We start from the raw sequence: 18,030 nt of genomic DNA, 5'->3' as shown, positions 1-18,030 counted from the left end.
GTCCTGAGGCTGCACAGAGCAGTCGAGTCCTGGGCCTGGACCATGAAACCATCTTTGTCTACTGAGCTTCTGGACCTGTGATGGGAGGGGCTGCGGAAAAGATCTCTGAAATGCCCTGGAGACATTTATCCCTTTGGGCTCCTCATGACTTAAAGCAAATTTCTGCAGCCAGCTTGAATTGCTCCCCAAGAAATGGGATCTTCTTGTCTACCACATGGACAGGCTGCAATTTGTTTTTCAACCTCTTATGCTCTGCTTCCCTTTTCAACCTAAGTTCACATTTCAGACCATCTCTTCATGAATGCATATGACTTATATTTTCAGAAACAGCCAGGGCAAATCTTGAATGCTTTGCTACTTAGAAATTTCTTCTGCCAGATACCTTAAATCATCTCTCCCTAGTTCAACATTTCTCAGACCTCTAGGGCAGGGGCAAAATGCCACTAGTCTTTTTGCTAAAGCAATGCAAGTGTCCTGTGTCCTGTCCCTCTCATGCTTGCCATGGCTAAAAGGGACCAAGGTACAGCTCAGGCCATTGTTTCAGAGGGTGCAAGCTCTAAGCTTTGGTTGCTTCCACGTGGTGTTGCGTCTGCTGGTGCACATAAGGCAAGAGTTGAAGTTTGGGAACCTCCTCCTAGATTTCAGATGATGTATGAAAATGCCTAGATATTCAGGCAGAAGTCTGATGCAGGGGCTGAGCCCTAATGGAGAATCTCAGTTAAAAGTGTGTAAGCTCTACTTTAGTTAGCAAGAAGTTCTTCCTCTTCATTTGCGATCACCTCAGCCTGGACTTTATTGTCCATATCACTACCAGCATTTTGGTCAAAACCATTCAACAAGCTTCCGTGAAGTTTCAAACATTTCCACATCTCCCTGTCTTCTTGTGAGCCCTCCAAACTTTCCCAACCTCTGCCCATTACCCAGTTACAAAGTCACTTCCACATTTTTAGGTATCTTAATAGCAGTGCCCACTCCTGGTGCAAATTTTCTGTATTAGTCCATTCTCACACTGCTATTAAGAACTACCTGAGACTGGGTAATTTATGAAGCAAAGAGGTTTAGTTGGCTCACAGTTCTGCAGGCTAAACAGGAAGTATTACTGAGAGGCATCAGGACACACAATGATGGCAGAAGGTGAAGGGGAAGCAAGAACCTTCTTCACATGGTGGAAGGAGAGAGATAGCAAGTGAGTGGGGAGGTGTCACACTTTTAAAACATCAGATCTCTTGAGAATTTTTTCGGGAGAACAGCAAAGATGAAGGCCACCCCATGACCCAGTCAACTTATATTAGGCCTTTCCTTCAACATGCAGGGATTACAATTTGACACGAGATTTGAGTGGGAACACAGAGCCAAACCACATCAACGGAATGTTTTCACCCTTTGACAAACATCACCCAATTTTTTCCTCCTCCCAGTCCCTGGGAACTACTATTCTACTCTGCTTTGGAGAGCTTGAATATTTTAGATTCTACATGTAAATGAGATCACGCAGCATTTGTCTTTCTGTGTCTGGCTTATTCCATTTAGCATAATGTTCTCTATGTGTTGTAAATGTAAGAATTTCCTTGTTTTCAAAGGCTGAATAACGTTCACTTTTATGTAGGTGTAAGCCACATTTTGTCTGTTCATAGATGGATATTGACTTACTTTCCATATCTAGGCTATTAGGAATAATCTCACAATGAACATATATTTGACACACTTCTTTTATTTTCTCTAGATGTATACTCAGAAGTGGATATATTCTATGTTCAATTCACAGAGTAATCTTCATGTTGTTTTTCATAATGGCTGTACTAATTTACATTTTGTTCCAAACCATACATGGATACCTTTGTACCACATTTTCAGGTCTTTTTAAGTCTTGAATCCGTTTTTACCTGATTTCTCTGTATTGTGTGAGGTAAGGTCCATTTTTTTTCCTTCTGTATATGGATGCCCAGTTTTCACACCACTTGTTGAAGAGACTGTTTTTTCTCTACTGTGTGTCCGTGGCAATTTGTCAAATATCAGTTTATTCGGAAGGAATGGGTTGATTTCCAGGTTGTCTACAATGTTCCATCGGATTATATGTCTGTTTAAATGTCAGCATTATACTGTTTTGATTTATATAGATTTGATTTTGAAATTACAGAATATGAGTTAAATTTTGCCCAAAATTACTTTGGCTATTTAAGGGCTTTTGTATTTTTATATAAACTGAAGAACTTTTTAACATTTTTGTAAAAACATGCCATGAAGATTATTTATTTATTTTATTGGCACATAATAGACATACCTATTTTATGGGAACGTAATATATTGATACATTTATAAACGTGTAAAGATCAGATCAGGATTGATATATCTATCATGTTAAACATGTATATTTTCTTTATGCTAGGCACATTGGAATGACTGTTTTCTAGCTATTTTAATGTGTACATTAGATTATTGTTAACTATAGTCACCTTACTGATCTATCAGACATTTAGGTTTTATTTCTCCTATATAACTATATATCTGAATTCAGTAATCCACCTCTCTTTATCCCCTTCTCTCTTGTATCCACCCAGGCTTCACTCAGTTCATGCAAAATCTGGCAGGTCACAGGCTAAAAACACAAAATGCAGAAGCTTTTAATCAACTGAAAGGGCTGAAGCCTTTTGTCAAAGAATTATTTCAAGACACAGAGAACACAGATAAATGATAAATAAAATATATTCACATCCCCTTAAGGGTGAAAATAGAGGAAAGTTTACCTAAATGTGTCCAAAGGGCCCTGTGGCTCGATTCTGTCTCGGTCCCAATGTTAGGATTCTCCGAGGATTTTGTGGCTAGCTCGTCACACCTCATCAAGAATCAACCTCTGCTGATTCCTCAAAGTGTTTATTTAATCGGATAACCAATTTGTCTATAAATTGTAGAGTTGAAATACAAAAAATATTCATTTGTAATAATATGGCACAAATTAAGCAAAGATGATAACTAGATATTTTTCATTCATTTTTATTTAAAATCAGGGGCTAAGCATTGATATTTGTGAATAACATCTGTGACCCTCTCAGCAGTTTTCTCTTCTGAGGATATGACCTGGGGTGGCAGTTTTCTTAGCTTCAGTGTCACCATTTTGCATTGACTTCCACCTTTATATTTGCCCGGAATCTGGGATAAAGGACTGCCTCTAAGAGCCCCCTAACTTGCCCATTTTGGTGGGTGTTCCAGAGTATGTGAGATGCTCTTTTGTTCACAAAGCAGCCCAATGCCATGCACTGCCCTCAAACGTGTTTATTTTCTAGTTTGACAAATTGGAAAATTCTAATAAATAAATATTTATTTATTAGAAATAAAAATTCTAATAAATATAATAAATATAATCACTTCTGCCATCTGGGCTGATTTTACATCAGATAGAGGACTGTGTTCTAAGGAAAAGCTTACGTTAGTAACATCAATTTTAGTCAAAAACCTAGAGTTTTATTATTGAGCATGATTCACAAAATTATATTAGGTCGAGGTTCTCAGCGGGAGTGTCCAATTCCCTTCTTTGTCCAGGGTCTTCCCTATTAACATGAAGCATCTGTGAGCACAGTCATAGTTTCCAGCCATGCTTCTCCCTGTCTCACTATCACCACAAACTAACTATGGCCTCACCTGGAACCTGGGTTAATTTCCAAATAAGTTATTTTTTAATCTTTATGCCTCTAGATTATTATGTGAGGCTATTTCAGTAGAAAGTTAAAAATCACATTTGTACTGACTAACAACAGAGCAAATCACAGACAAAATGCAAAGCCTAGACGTGAGAGGCTCCAGGCCTGGATAACGCAACAGTTCATGTATGCAGGCAGTTTCTTTGCCCAATTCTACACTGACACACCCAGCAGGTCAGCTTCATGCCAGACTGGACTCCTGTTATGTAGAGACATGGCAATGACATTCTCAAGGGTCACACACAGATAAGAAAATTGGCGGGAACAGGCAAGGAGATGACTCTTCAATTCTCTGAAGGACCGAAAAAGCCTGGACAAACCTGGGCACGGTGGCTCACGCCTCTAGTCCCAGCACTTTGGGAGGCCGAGGTGGGCGGATCACCTGAAGTCGGGAGTTTGACACCAGCCTCACCAACATAGAGAAACGCTGTCTCTACTAAAAATACAAAATTACCTGGGTGTTGTGGTGCACATCTGTAATCCCAGTTACTCAGGAGGCTGAGGCAGGAAAATCGCTTGAACCTGGGAGGCGGAGGTTGCAGTGAGCCGAGATCGCACCACTGCACTCCAGGCTGGGTGACAAGAGCGAAACTCCTGTCAAAAAAAAAAAAAAAAAAAAAAAAAAAAGAGAGAGAGACATGCAAAGGGCAAATAGATCATACGTAGATAATATCCAGGAAAATGCAAATTCACAATAAGATGTCTTTTCACCCTTCATCTCGGCTAGAAAGTCTGTTGTCTGAAGGACAATAAATAAATAAATAAATAAATAAATAAATAAATAAATAAATAAATATCAAAATCTGGCCAGGATGCCTAGAAAGGAAAACTCTTTTTTTTTTTTTTGAGACGGAGTCTCGCTCTGTCGCCCAGGCTGGAGTGCAGTGGCCGGATCTCAGCTCACTGCAAGCTCCGCCTCCCGGGTTCACGCCATTCTCCTGCCTCAGCCTCCCGAGTAGCTGGGACTACAGGCGCCGCCACCTTGCCCGGCTAGTTTTTTGTATTTTTTTAGTAGAGACGGGGTTTCACCATGTTAGCGAGGATGGTCTCGATCTCCTGACCTCGTGATCCACCCGTCTCGGCCTCCCAAAGTGCTGGGATTACAGGCTTGAGCCACCGCGCCCGGCCTAGAAAGGAAAACTCTTATAAACCACTGGTGGAAATGTTAATTAGTACAGCCATCAAAGGAAAAAAATGGAACTACCATATAATCCAGCAATCCAACTGCTGAGCATATACCTATTTAAATAATTAAAAGAAAAAACTAATATTGGAGAGATACCTGTACACCTATGTTTACTGCAGCCCTAATAACAATAGCTAAGATATGAAATCAACGTATGTGTCCATCAACAGTTGAACGGATAAATAAAACATGATATATTTACACAATGAAATATTATTCAGCCTTAACAATGAAATTCTGCCATTTGAAGCAACATGGATGGAACTGGACACCATTATCTTCAGTGAAACAAGCCAGACACAGACAAATAAATGCGGCGTTTCTGTGTTATATGGAATTTTTTCAGAAGTTGGTGTTCCAGAAGTAAATAGTAGAGTAGTGGTCATGAGAGGCTGGGAATGGGGGGAAACTGAGAGATAAGAGGAGGTTTGTTAGCAAACGCACAATTACAGGTAGACAGGAGGGATGTGCCCTAGTGTCCCACAGCACGGTATGGTTATTACAGCTAACAACATATTGTACGTTTTCTGTTTATAAGTAATCAGAAGAGAGAACTTTGTATGCTACCAACACAAATTAATGTTAGTGTCTGAGCTGATTAATTGACTCATTGTTCTGATTTTGGTCATACCTCAAGGCACACATGTATTGAAATGTCACAGTGTACTCCATAAGTATAAACAGTTATTATATGCCCACTTAAAACACTCTTTAATTAAAAATAATTTCATTGGCGTACATTACAGATGATTCAACACAGAGACAGGAATAAATACCATTTTTCTTTGAAATAGCAAATTAACTAACAATGTAGTTACATTCATTTGCACCAAACTCTGTATTTGATCGTGCTAAGTATAGACAGACTTAGGCATAAAATAATATATTTTAATTTTAGACTACTAATTACTATAAATGTAAATAATTTTAAAACAACTAAGTAGGATGAATAAAGTTCAGGAAATGTGTGTGTTGTCTGTGATGTGTAAGCTTTTTCTTGTGTGCCACTCTGTCCGAGGTGTATGTGTGGTGTGTGTGTCTGTATGTTTGTGTTTACTCTGCTTGGGGTTCTCTGTGATTCTAGGATCTGTAGTTCAGTGTCTTTCACAAAATGCGGAAAATATTTAGCCATTATTTTTTCAAATACTTTCTCTGTATTTATAATTTCTCCTTCTCAGATTTAAAATACACATATACTATAATTTTGATATTAATGTTTAGTTTCTTCCTTTACTTTCTTTTCTTTGCAATTTACTTTGTGAAATTTCTAGTGACATTTTAAGTGCATGGTTTCATTTAAAAGCTGAGCCAGCTCGACTGAGGTCTGTGCCCAAAGCTTGCTCGATGTTTATACGGCATTGCTTTTGATTTCTTATGCATTTCCGTTTGATTTCCTCTTAGTATTTTCATATTTCAGTTGCCTATTTAGTCCTGCATTATGTTCACAGTTGCTTTAAGAGATTCTTGCATATGAATTAGAGCTACTTTACATATATTGTTTAATTAGATCGTTATAATATCTGTATCATTTACAAATCTCACGCTGATCATTCATTTATTACAACTTTGCTATTTCTCATTAATGTACATAATAGTGGTTGATAGCCACACATGTTGGGATGGACAGTTGTTACTGGTCTATTATTTCATTTTATGCATTTTCTGCCTGTGTTGGATCACACTTTATCTTTGCCAGGACTTTATTGTGGGAGTGTCTGTGAATCTTCTCAGAGCTACGTTTGACATTTTCTTTTGCAGTGGACGTCCGAGTTGAAGTCTGTTCTTCTGTGTCCACCGGAGACTTCAGATCCTCCAGTGAGACCTTGTTTCTCTTTCCTGCTTGGCTTTGCCGCTTTACCTTGTTCCCTCTTCCAGAGAATCATGCTCAGCTCTCTTAGGTGGATTAAAATGTTATTTAAGTGACAGTTGTGAAACTGGTGGAAAGCAATAGAATAAAGGGAGATTTTCTGACCTTTCCTGGGTTCATATTGTGACCCTGAGTCTGGGTGTCAGCTTTCCAGGGTTTCTGAACTTCCTCCCGATGAGATGTCCGTCTGCGTGTTCTTGCTCTTCCCCCGGGTTGGAGTCCTCTTGTTTTCCCCAGTTGTTCCCTCCCACAGCTCCCATGTTCTCTTTTGGTGTTATCACCTTCAAGATTTGCTGACTTGAACTGCAGATCAGGGCTCTGATTAAATAAGAAAGAGAGGGGAGGTAGTTCTCAATGGGACTCAGGTGAAGACCCCTTTTCCCATCTCAGTTCCTAAGCAGTGCCCCTAAGATACTGGTTTTGGTGACTTGCCCCTGCAGAGTAATTTCTTAGTTCTCCAATGGGGTGGGTCTGAATGCTTTTCAGAAGTGTGGGCACTTTTTCCCTCCTAGACAGACACATTGGGACTGAAAGATTTCTCTGACTGTCCCCATTCTGGGGGAAAGGGATTCAATAGGATAGGAAAGCTCTTCAGGATATGGTCTCTTAGAAATTCACACTATAGCACATTTACCACACTTGACTTCAAGCAATCCAATGTATAAGTGTGTTTTTATCTTGTAGCAGCCTACATTTTATGCCATACGCTGCCTCAATTCAGCTCATACCCCAGCTTTGTTACTCTCAACCAGTCTCAACTTGTCTCTCCCTAGATTTCACATTTGATGTTTACATTAAAACTTCAAGTATCTAAAGTATTATGAAAAAAAAATTTTGGCTGGTTGCAGTGGCTCACACCTGTAATCCTAACGCTTTGGGAGGCCGAGGTGAGTTGATCACCTGAGGTCAGGAGTTTGAGACCAGCCTGGCCAACGTGGTAAAACCTGTCTCTACTAAAAATACAAAAATGTTAGCCTAGCATGGTGGCGGGCACCTGTAATCCCAGCTACTCAGGAGGCTGAGAAGGGAGAATCGCTTGAACCCAGGAGACAGAGTTTGCAAGTCATGCCATTGCACTCCAGCATGGGCAACAGAGTGAGACTCAGTCTCCAAAAAAAATTGAAAAATTCCAGCTTCTCTGTTTATGTGTTATTATTGATATTGTTGTTGAAAAAATAAGTAAAATATATTATTCATCTATGTCCATTTCCAAGCTGTGTAGAAGATTTTTTAGTAAGACCCAGAGTAATAAAAGAATGCAAATATTGTTAAACTGCTTAATAGAAAAACAAATTATGGTAAATGTGTTCACTGGAATACGACCCATCACTTACAATAAATTAATGCCTGAGACACAGAACAACAAGGTAAAATATCTAAGTATTTATGTTGATTAAAATAAGTCAAACAAATAAGAATATATACTATGTTATTTCATTTTTATAAATTCTGATAAATAAAAATGCATCTAAAGTAACATAATGAAGATCAGTAGCTGCCTGGGGAAATGGTAGAAGGGAAGGGGAGAGGAGGAGGAATACAGCAGAACATGAGGAAACATTGAGAATAATTCACTTGTCCACTTTCTTGATAATGATGACAGTCACATCGTGTTTATTAATTGTACATTTTAAATGTGTGAAGTATATTACCTTTCAATTAAGCATCATAAAATGTATTGCAAGCAAACAAATGGAAACTTAGAAAGACAGAAAAAATAAGTTAAATGTCAGAAGTACCTGAAAATTAATGTGCCTGGACCCTAGTTCTCTCCATATTTTCAGGCAAGTGCTGGAGTGCAGCAAAACCACATGTGCTCTTATTATGGAAAGTGGGTTCTGACAAAAACACTAACACATCCAGCTTTGTCCTGGAGTTGGTTAAGGAGCAGTCAGAGCCAGTGACGAGGCGCACAGGGCGAATCCCAGACACGAGCTCCTAGATGTACACAGAGTCCCCTCCATGTGTGGGTTCACTTCCACATCCATAAATGGAGAAAATACTGACTTCTACATAACATAGCTTACACAAATATTTAAAAATGAAATAGGGTGATCATGGCAAAGTGTTTACCACAGCACAGTTTCATAAGACAGCATATTTTCCAAATACCGTCATTGTCATAAAACTTCTGCAGGGCACTGTCTTCTGATCTGGGTACCGCCTACTCCTCAAGCGTCCCACCTAGAGCTTGTTATATAGTAGGAGACATGCAAATAGGGCCCTCCTTCTACTGATGAAAACCGACCCAACCCTGACCCTGCAGCTCTGAGAGAGGAGCCTTAGCCCTGGATTCCAAGGCACTTCCACTTGGGGATCAGCCCTGAACACAGAGGACTCACCATGGAGTTGGGGCTGAGCTGGGTTTTCCTTGTTGCTATTTTAGAAGGTGATTCAGGGAAAACTAGAGAGGTTGAGTGTGTGTGGATATGAGTGAGAGAAACAGTGGATCTGTGTGGCAGTTTGTGACCAGGGTGTCTCTTTGTTTGCAGGTGTCCAGGGTGAGGTGCAGCTGGTGGAGTCTGGGGGAGGCTTGGTCCAGCCTGGAGGGTCCCTGAGACTCTCCTGCGCAGCCTCCGGATTCACCTTTGGTGATTATGCCATGAGCTGGGTCCGCCAGGCTCCAGGGAAGGGGCTGGAGTGGGTCTCGTATATTAGTAGTGCTAGTAGTACTATATACTACGCCGACTCCGTGAAGGGCCGATTCACCATCTCCAGAGACAACGCCAAGAACACGCTCTCCCTGCAAATGGACAGCCTGAGAGCCGAGGACACGGCCGTGTATTACTGTGCGAAAGACACAGTCAGGGGAAGTCGGTGTGAGCCCAGACACAAACCTCCCTGCAGGGGCGCGCCGGGCCACCAGGGGGCGCTCGGGACCCACGGATCAGAGTCAACCCAGAGGCCGGCGCACACGGAGCCTGATTTCCTGTCAGGATGTGGGGCTTCCTCTACTTCTTACAGTTTCCCCGGGAACCTCTCTAAGTTTAGGATTCTGTGCCTAACAATGTCTTCTCTAAGTATTTGAGAGAGATTAGTTTAATATAAGGAGCTATTCTCACCGGCACAAAATGCAGATTGGAGCTTACAGGGATGCAAAGTCCTCAAACATAGTCACCACGATCAGAATCCTGAGTAAGCTCAGGGCTTCCTGATGAGTCTTCTCCAGTCAGACCCAGGACAGGGACCTCAGTGAGCCTTCATGACTAGAACAGTCTTTACGGATCCTGATCACAGATGGTAGAGGCTGGGCCAGGGCCAGTGTCATGTAGAACCTCACAGGTTTCACGTCTGGCCCTTCTCCTGACACTGAAGTATGCGAATCAGATCAACACTGATTCTTTTATTCCTAATTCATTTACTTTCTTTTCTAGTTGTTGTTCTCATTTTTCCATTTGCTCTTCCTGCTTTCTGGAAAAGGAAGATATTTTCCCTGTGGTCACAATTCCAGGCCTCAAGCCCTTTCCTGGAGCTCAGGTGGGTCTCAGGCTGTGGCTGCCGCAGTCACGCAGGAGAGGCTGGTGGGACTTTCTTCACTCCTCGTCACTCAGGACCCTCCACTGTGTTGCCTGGAGACTCATCTGGAAATGCAAGTTCCCAGTGGGGACTGAAGGGGACAAGCTTGTTTGGTTAACGTGGGATGTGGATATGTTTCTAATCCTGTTCTGAAAAATCCTCACACAGTAACGTTCTTCACTACTGGTGTGAGGAAGAGGGTGTGAAAGTTGTCAGAATCAAAATAGAACAACTTGAGTTATGATCTTTACAGGTGAAGCTGGAGAAGGTCATGAATGGAGGGTTCTCATGAACATATTCCTGATAACAAGAACTACCATAAAAGTACTCTGCACAGCTGGGCACAGTGGCTCATGCCTGTAATCCCAGCAGTTTGGGAGGCCGAGGTGGGCAGATCACCTGAGGTCAGGAGTTGGAGACCAGTCTGCCCAAGGTGGTGAAACCCCATCTCTACTAAAAAATACAAAAAAAAAAAAAAAAAAATTAGCCTGGCGTGGTGGCAAATGCCTGTAGTCCCAGCTACATGGGAGGCTGAGACAGGAGAGTCGCTTGAACCCTGGAGGCGGATGTTGCAGTGAGCTGAGATTGCGCCACTGCGCTCCAGCCTGAGTGATAGAGTGAGACTCAATCTCACACACATACACACTCACACACACACACACACAAATTATCTGCACGACTACAACCTTGAACAAAGGCTAAGGCTGCCACAACAATAAAAGTATTAATATTGTGGGGATATCTACCCTACCACTCCCTGTCCAACCTTAAACTGATTCCACCCTTGTTACTGATTCTTCCAGCCCAGGATAATTGTCTGAAAACAGCTCAGGTAAGCCTCCTCAGTTATCCTTTAAAACCTGTGTCTTCATTTACCTCCTTAAATGTGCCCATGCATATTCCCCTTGCGAGGCCCATTTTCAAATAAATATTATTTGATTTTGGAGAGTCTTTCTCTGTCTGAAGTTTAGGTGTGACAAGCTGCAGAGGGACACACCACTTTCCTGTGAGATGTAGGGGATGTCAATTTTGGGGGATGACTGGAAACATCCAATATCCTCAGGGCCGGCCATTAGTAAGTGCAGGCTGGCAGTCAAAGAAACAGCTGAAGCTGCTTAATCACTGTGGAGTTTGACCTTCTCCAGCTCTGATCTGATGGAATCAGAGCCAAGCAGGTTAGCAATGATAATCTACCTAACACAGAGTCAACTGATTATGGTTTTAATAACCTTTATTACAAAATTCACAACACCACCTGGATTAGTGTTTTGTCAAATCAATACAAAGTATTGTCCAGCCAAGTACACCATAAGACAGATCGTTAGCCATGGAGAAAAACATTTAACCTGAGTTCTAGGTTCTTATACTGTTAAAGGTGTAAAACTGATTTTTTTTTTTTTTTTGAGATGGAGTCTGGCTCTGTCGCCCAGGCTGGAGTGCAGTGGCGCGATCTCGGCTCACTGCAAGCTCCGCCTCCCGGGTTTACGCCATTCTCCTGCCTCAGCCTCCCTAGTAGCTGGGACTACAGGCGCCCGCCATCTCGCCCGGCTAGTTTTTTGTATTTTTTGGTAGAGACGGCGTTTCGCCGTGTAGACCAGGATGGTCTCGATCTCCTGACCTCGTGATCCACAAAAACAGGCTATTTTTATTTTTGCTATTGAGTTATAGAAGTTTTATTTATATATTGGATATTAACACTTTTTCAGATACGTGGTGTACTATCCAATTCTGTAAGTTGGAATTATTTCGTTGCTTTGCAGAATCTTTTGTAAAATCTGGTCCCACTTATTCAATTCTGCTTTTTTTATATGTGTTTTGAATGCAAAATCCAGAAAAAAGATTGCTATTTTTTTCAGGAGTGGGAGTTTTACAATTAAGCTTATTACATTTAAATATTTAATGAATTTAGAGTTAATTTTTGTTTTATTCTAACTTAAAATTCTTAATTCTTTGCATGTGAAAATCCAGTTTTCATAACATGCTCTTTGGAAGACACTGTAATTTAGACATTGTACATCGCTGGTTCTCATGCTGAGAAACAGCTGGCCATCAATATGTGGGTTTATGTCTAAGCTCTCTGCATGCATTTATGCCAATACCAATCTGATTTATTACTCTAAGTGTGCAATAAATTTTGAGGCCTGCAAGTGTAATACCTCAAGCTGTATTCTTGACTTGTTTCAGATATTAGAACAAAATAGTCTAAACTTTCAGAGTAGCTGTGACTTTTTAAAATGGATTTTATTATGTACAAGTTGTTTTGCTGCCTTCCTACTTTGTTCAGAAGTTTTATAATGTAACCCTGAATTTTTTCAAATGTTTTTTCTATGTCTTTTGAAACGTTACTGAAATACTTTTTCTTTACTTTTTAATGTGGTGTACCAAATTGATTGACGGAGGATGTTGAATCATCTGTGCAACTCAGAATAAATTTGAGTGGGTCATGGTGTATGGTCTTCTGTAAAATCTTTAGGACTTAGTTATTATTATTATATAAAATATAAATATAAAAATATTACTTTTTATTAATTTATTATATAAAAAAGTAATATAAAATATTACTATTTTTGGAGTGGTTAATTTGTGTCTACCAATGACATTGATCTATAATTTTATTTTCTTGTGGTGCCTTTGCCTATTACTGGTAATATTACTGGTAATAGTGTAACGGTAGCCTCAGAAATAGTTTGGAAGGCTGACCCTTCACAAATTTTTGAAAGAGTTAGAGAAGGGTTAGGATTACGTCTTTAAATGTTAATGCTCATCTTATGATGTGACATATAACCTATCGTGGACAATGCTCAATGCGTGCTCGAGAAGAGTGTGTATTACATGGCTCTTGGTTCGAAGGTTCCATAACTGTCTTTTAGGTGAATTTGTTGAATAGTGTTGTTCAAGTTTGGAGGCTTAAGAATTTTCTTTCTGGATTTGCTACACATTGTTGTAAGTGAGGTATTAAGGTCTTCTCTTATTTTTATATTGTGTGCTATTTCTCTGTTTATGTCTCTTAAAGTTTGCCTAAAGCAGTGTATTTGAATTTGTCCACATGTGTGAATAGTAATAATTGCTAAGTGAGTTTCATGGCACAGTCACATTATAAGTCATCATATTTTCCCAAATGCTGCCATTGCCACTCAACTCCTCCAGGAGTCGCACATCTGCTCTGGGCTCTGCCCTCTCCTCAGGCGTCCCACATCGCAGCTTGCTATGGAGGAGAAGGCAGGAAAACAGGGCCCTCTCTCTCCTGGTGAAAACAAGCCTAGACTTGATCCTGCAGCTCTGAGAGAAGACCCACAGTCCTGGGATGCCCAGAGGTTTCCATTTGGTAATCAGGACTGAACACAGAGGACTCAGTATGGGAGAAATATGTGAAATATTTGTTCTCAGACATGAGACACCCACAGAGGGCCCCCTGTGTCCTTCCCTGAGAACTGATCGGCTCGTGCATCTGAAGAAATGACCAAAGACCAGGAGAGAACCACACAGAAGTATCGGAGGGACAGCACCTGGGCTCATGGGGTCAGGAATAGCGTCTGCCCCCAATAGACGGACTAAGTAAAAAGTATCATAATTCGCAAGGGTTTTACACAGCACGGAAGAAAGAGTTACCCTATTTCAACTGTTGATCTTGTGAACCCAGGAACTCTGAGACAGATCTCAGTGAATTTAGCAAGTTTCCTTTGCCAGGGTTGAGGACACGCCTGTGACACGGCCTCAGGAAGTCCTGATGACAATGGCCCAGGGTGGTCGGGCACAGCTTGATTTACGCACTTCAGGGAGACGTGAGACATCAGTGAATATAAGAAGGACATTAGTTCCACCCAGAAAGGCTCAGACAACTCAAAGCAAGTCCTCCCCACTTAGGGCTTCCAGGTAGGTGAGAGACAGATGGTTGCATTCTTTTGAGTTTCTGATCTATCTCTGTGACCACAGGGACAGCTTTAAATAGACTGGGAGGCAGACTTGCCCGGAGTGGTTCCCAGCTCAGCGGGGCCCAAGATATTTCCTTTCACAATCTGGTAACTTCAAACCAAACTTCAAAACCAAAACAAAACGAAACAACAACAAAAAGAATAAGACATGGTACTTATGAAGACGAGAAAACATCAGTCCACAAGGAAAGTATTGGCAGTGTCCACCTCCACATGGCAACGGACCAAGCAATGTGACCCACAGAAAGGAGCAGTATTAACCCACAGAGCGACCGAGAATAACACGCCTGATGCGAGGGCATTGAACACATCTTTGTACTTTGCAGATTCAGAAAGCAACAGAAAAGATTGACGGTGGTAAAAGAGACAGAGCCCTGCTTCCCTCTCCCTTTTCCCTTCCTGATGAATCCTCATAGCCAGGACCCTCAGCCTCATTCCGTGTGCAGCAGCTGCCATCCTCTCTGGGTCCACCCCTGCCCCGCCCTGGGACTGTTACCTCATTCCCTCCAGGAGTCCAGGTGCCCCCAGGGTGTGGTGCAGGAGCCTGCGGGGAGGTCCTTTGTTCTCCATCAGGGTCTCCCTGGGAGGGACGCAGCCACCGCAGCTGGTTGGGGCCTGGCTTCCCCAAGGACAGGACTTTCCTTTCCCATTCTCTTTGGATGACTATCCCTGGGCTGGGACATGAGGCCAGCAGAAGTGCAGGTCACCCTTAGGGCCCCCCTCTTGCTGCTGGGGCTCTGGGCACTCCTGGCTCCAGTCTGGTGTTCTCAAGGCCGTCCCTTGTGGCATTACGCATCCTCCGAGGTGGTGATTCCCAGAAAGGAGACGCACCATGGCAAAGGCCTTCAGTTTCCCGGCTGGCTGTCCTACAGCCTGCGTTTTGGGGGTCAAAGACACGTCGTTCACATGCGGAGAAAACACTTTCTTTGGCCCAGACATCTGCTGGTGACAACTCAGGATGACCAAGGAGCCTTGCAGGTGGATGACCCCTACATCCCTCCAGACTGCTACTACCTCGGCTACCTGGAGGAGGTGCCTCTGTCCATGGTCACCATCAACACGTGCTATGGGGGCCTCAGAGGCATCATGAAGCTGGACGACCTTGCCTACGAAATCAAACCCCTCCAGGATTCCCGCAGGTTTGAACATGTTGTTTCTCAGATAGTGGCTGAGCCCAACGCAACGGGGCCCACATTTAGAGACGGTGACAATGAGGAGACAGACCCCCTGTTCTCTGAAGCAAATGACAGCATGAACCCCAGGTTATCTCCATCGCTGTATAGTTCTCACAGAGGTAACATAAAAGGCCACGTTCAATGTTCCAACTCATATTATCGTATATATGGCAATATTACAACGTGTTCCAAAGAGGTGGTCCAGATGTTCAGTGTCATTGACAGCATTGTTCAAAATATTGATCTGCGGTACTATATTTATCTTTTGACCATATATAATGTTCGTGACCCAGCTCCTGTGAATCAATATCAAGTTCGTAGTGCGATGTTTACCTATTTTAGAAGAACCTTTTTTGATACTTTTCATGTTCATTCATCCACACTACTTATTAAAGACGCACCACATGAATCTACCTATGAACCACAAAGGTATGGCTTCTGTACACATTTAGGCCTATTACACATTGGTACTCTAGGCAGACATTATTTATTGGTAGCCGTCATAACAACCCAGACACTGATGAGAAGTATGGGTGTGGAGTATGATGACAACTACTGCACATGTCAGAGAAGGGCCTTCTGCATTATGCAGCGATATCCTGGGATAACAGATGCTTTCAGTAACTGTTCTTATGGACATGCACAAAATTGTTTTGTAAATTCAGCGCGGTGCGTTTTTGAAGCACTCGCTCCAGTGTATAACGAAACCATGACAACGGTTCTCTGTGGAAACCTCATCGTGGAAGGGAGGGAGGAATGTGACTGTGGCTCCTTCAAGCAGTGTTATGCCAGTCGTTGCTGCCAAAGTGACTGTCGTTTCACACCGGGGAGCATCTGTCATCTAGGAGACTGCTGTACAAACTGCAGCTTCTCCGCACCAGGGACTCTATGCAGACCTATCCAAAATATATGTGACCTTCCAGAGTACTGTCACGGGACCACCTTGACATGCCCCTCAGACTTTTATTTGCAAGATGGAACCCCGTGCACTGAAGAAGGCTACTGCTATCATGGGAACTGCACTGACCGCAATGTGCTCTGCAAGGCGATCTTTGGTGTCGGTGCTGAGGATGCTCCTGAGGACTGCTATGACATCAATCTTGAAAGTCACCGATTTGGACATTGTACTCGAGAACGAACAGCTCTCAGCTATGAGCCTTGTGTAGGAAAAGATAAGTTTTGTGGAAGACTGCAGTGTACCAACGTGACCCATCTTCCCCGGCTGCAGGAACATGTTTCATTCCATCACTCAGTGAGAGGAAGGTTTCAGTGTTTTGGATTGGATGAACACCGTGCAACAGGCACAACTGATGTTGGGCGTGTGATAGACGGCACTCCTTGTTTTCGTGGAATGGCCTGTAAAAACACCCAGTGCAATGTGACTATCACTTCACTGAACTATGACTGTTACCCTCAGAAGTGCAGTCACAGAGGGGTCTGCAACAACAGAAGGAACTGCCATTGCCATATAGGCTGGGATCCTCCACGGTGCCTAAGAAGAGGTATTGGTGGGAGTGTTGACAGTGGGCCACCTCCAAGAAGAACACGTTCGGTCAAACAAAGCCAGCAGTCAGTGCTGTATCTGAGAGTGGTCTTTGGTCGTATTTACACCTTCATAATTGCACTGCTCTTTGGGACGGCCACAAATGTGCGAACTATCAGGACCACCGCCGTTAAGGAAGTAACAGCTACTGACCCAGAATAAGACTAATTCAGCCTCCCGACCCCGGTAAAGATACAGAGAATATAACAGCAAAATCTATGGAACAGGATCAGGGGAAGGGATGGCAAAGCTCAAGTCCACATTTCGCGAAATGATGCTCACTCTGAAATAAATCTTCATAAACACACATTGGTGCCCTCCACATTTTCTTAGACTCCACTGGGAGCCCAAACTTGGCCAGAGCCTCTGGCCTGGAGAGACCTGAGTGAGCATCTGGCTCTTGACCTGAGGTCGCTGGTCCCAGAAGTAACAGAAGTTGCCACCAGCTCCTTACAGGGCCCATTCATGACATTTCTCCAGAAGTGAGCTCCAGAGCAATGCGCTTCCTCATTCCCCAGGTAATCTGTCCTTCTCTGAGCCTGAAGTCAGTTTAGGGTGACCCAGGGCTACTCCTTGTTCCCTGTCTCTTCCTCATGGGGATGTTGTGGGATTTGCAGTGAGAGGGACCTGGGTTTAAATTCCCCACCAAGCAAATCCCCCTACCTGGGGCTGAGCTTCCCGTATGTGGGAAAATGAATTCCTGAGGTTGATTGCTGCATGCAATGAAATTCAGCTAGAAAAATAGGTGGACGTGCGGGGCAAGCTCTCTGGCATTCAGTGTGAGCTGTGTGAGTGGCAGCTGCCCCTCCCTTCCCGCCCCACATTTCCTTGAACTGAAACGGGAAGGGAAGCTGAGTTAGTCGTGATGAGGAAGAGAAACCAGGCTTGTAGCAGCACAGGCTGGTCCGGGTGAAAACAGGGCTAGGTGTGTTGCTAAGTTATTGTGAAGGAAAATGAAAGTTAAATGTATAAAGAACTGAATGAAATAACATTTTATTTTAAATTAAAATTCACAATAATATTGATTTTTAAAACGCAGTGTAGATATGTCACAGAGAATGTCAAACGCAAAGCCCACAAACGGAAGAAATCACACTTCCCATACCGTCCACAGAA

The 18,030-nt window shown here is 42.7% G+C and overlaps 1 protein-coding gene and 1 gene segment (V, D, J or C); both read left to right on the top strand.

Annotated features, from left to right (window-relative positions):
• The first annotated feature begins 8,997 nt into the window (after nt 1-8,997).
• LOC104668388 lies at nt 8,998-9,753 on the top strand. The segment is given in 2 exon segments: nt 8,998-9,137; nt 9,241-9,753. Coding segments are annotated over 2 exon segments (559 nt in total).
• A 5,124-nt stretch (nt 9,754-14,877) lies between these two features.
• Nucleotides 14,878-17,076, top strand: LOC104668363 (disintegrin and metalloproteinase domain-containing protein 21-like). Its single transcript, XM_010371031.2, has one exon. It carries the CDS (start codon nt 14,878-14,880, stop codon nt 17,074-17,076), a length of 2,199 nt encoding a protein of 732 aa, XP_010369333.2.
• Nucleotides 17,077-18,030: the final 954 nt, after the last annotated feature.

The sequence above is a fragment of the Rhinopithecus roxellana genome, chromosome 5, assembly GCF_007565055.1.
Source record: "Rhinopithecus roxellana isolate Shanxi Qingling chromosome 5, ASM756505v1, whole genome shotgun sequence".
Lineage (NCBI taxonomy): Eukaryota > Metazoa > Chordata > Mammalia > Primates > Cercopithecidae > Rhinopithecus > Rhinopithecus roxellana.
Note: the sequence above shows the minus strand (reverse complement) of the source record. Positions and strands in the feature narration are given on the sequence as shown.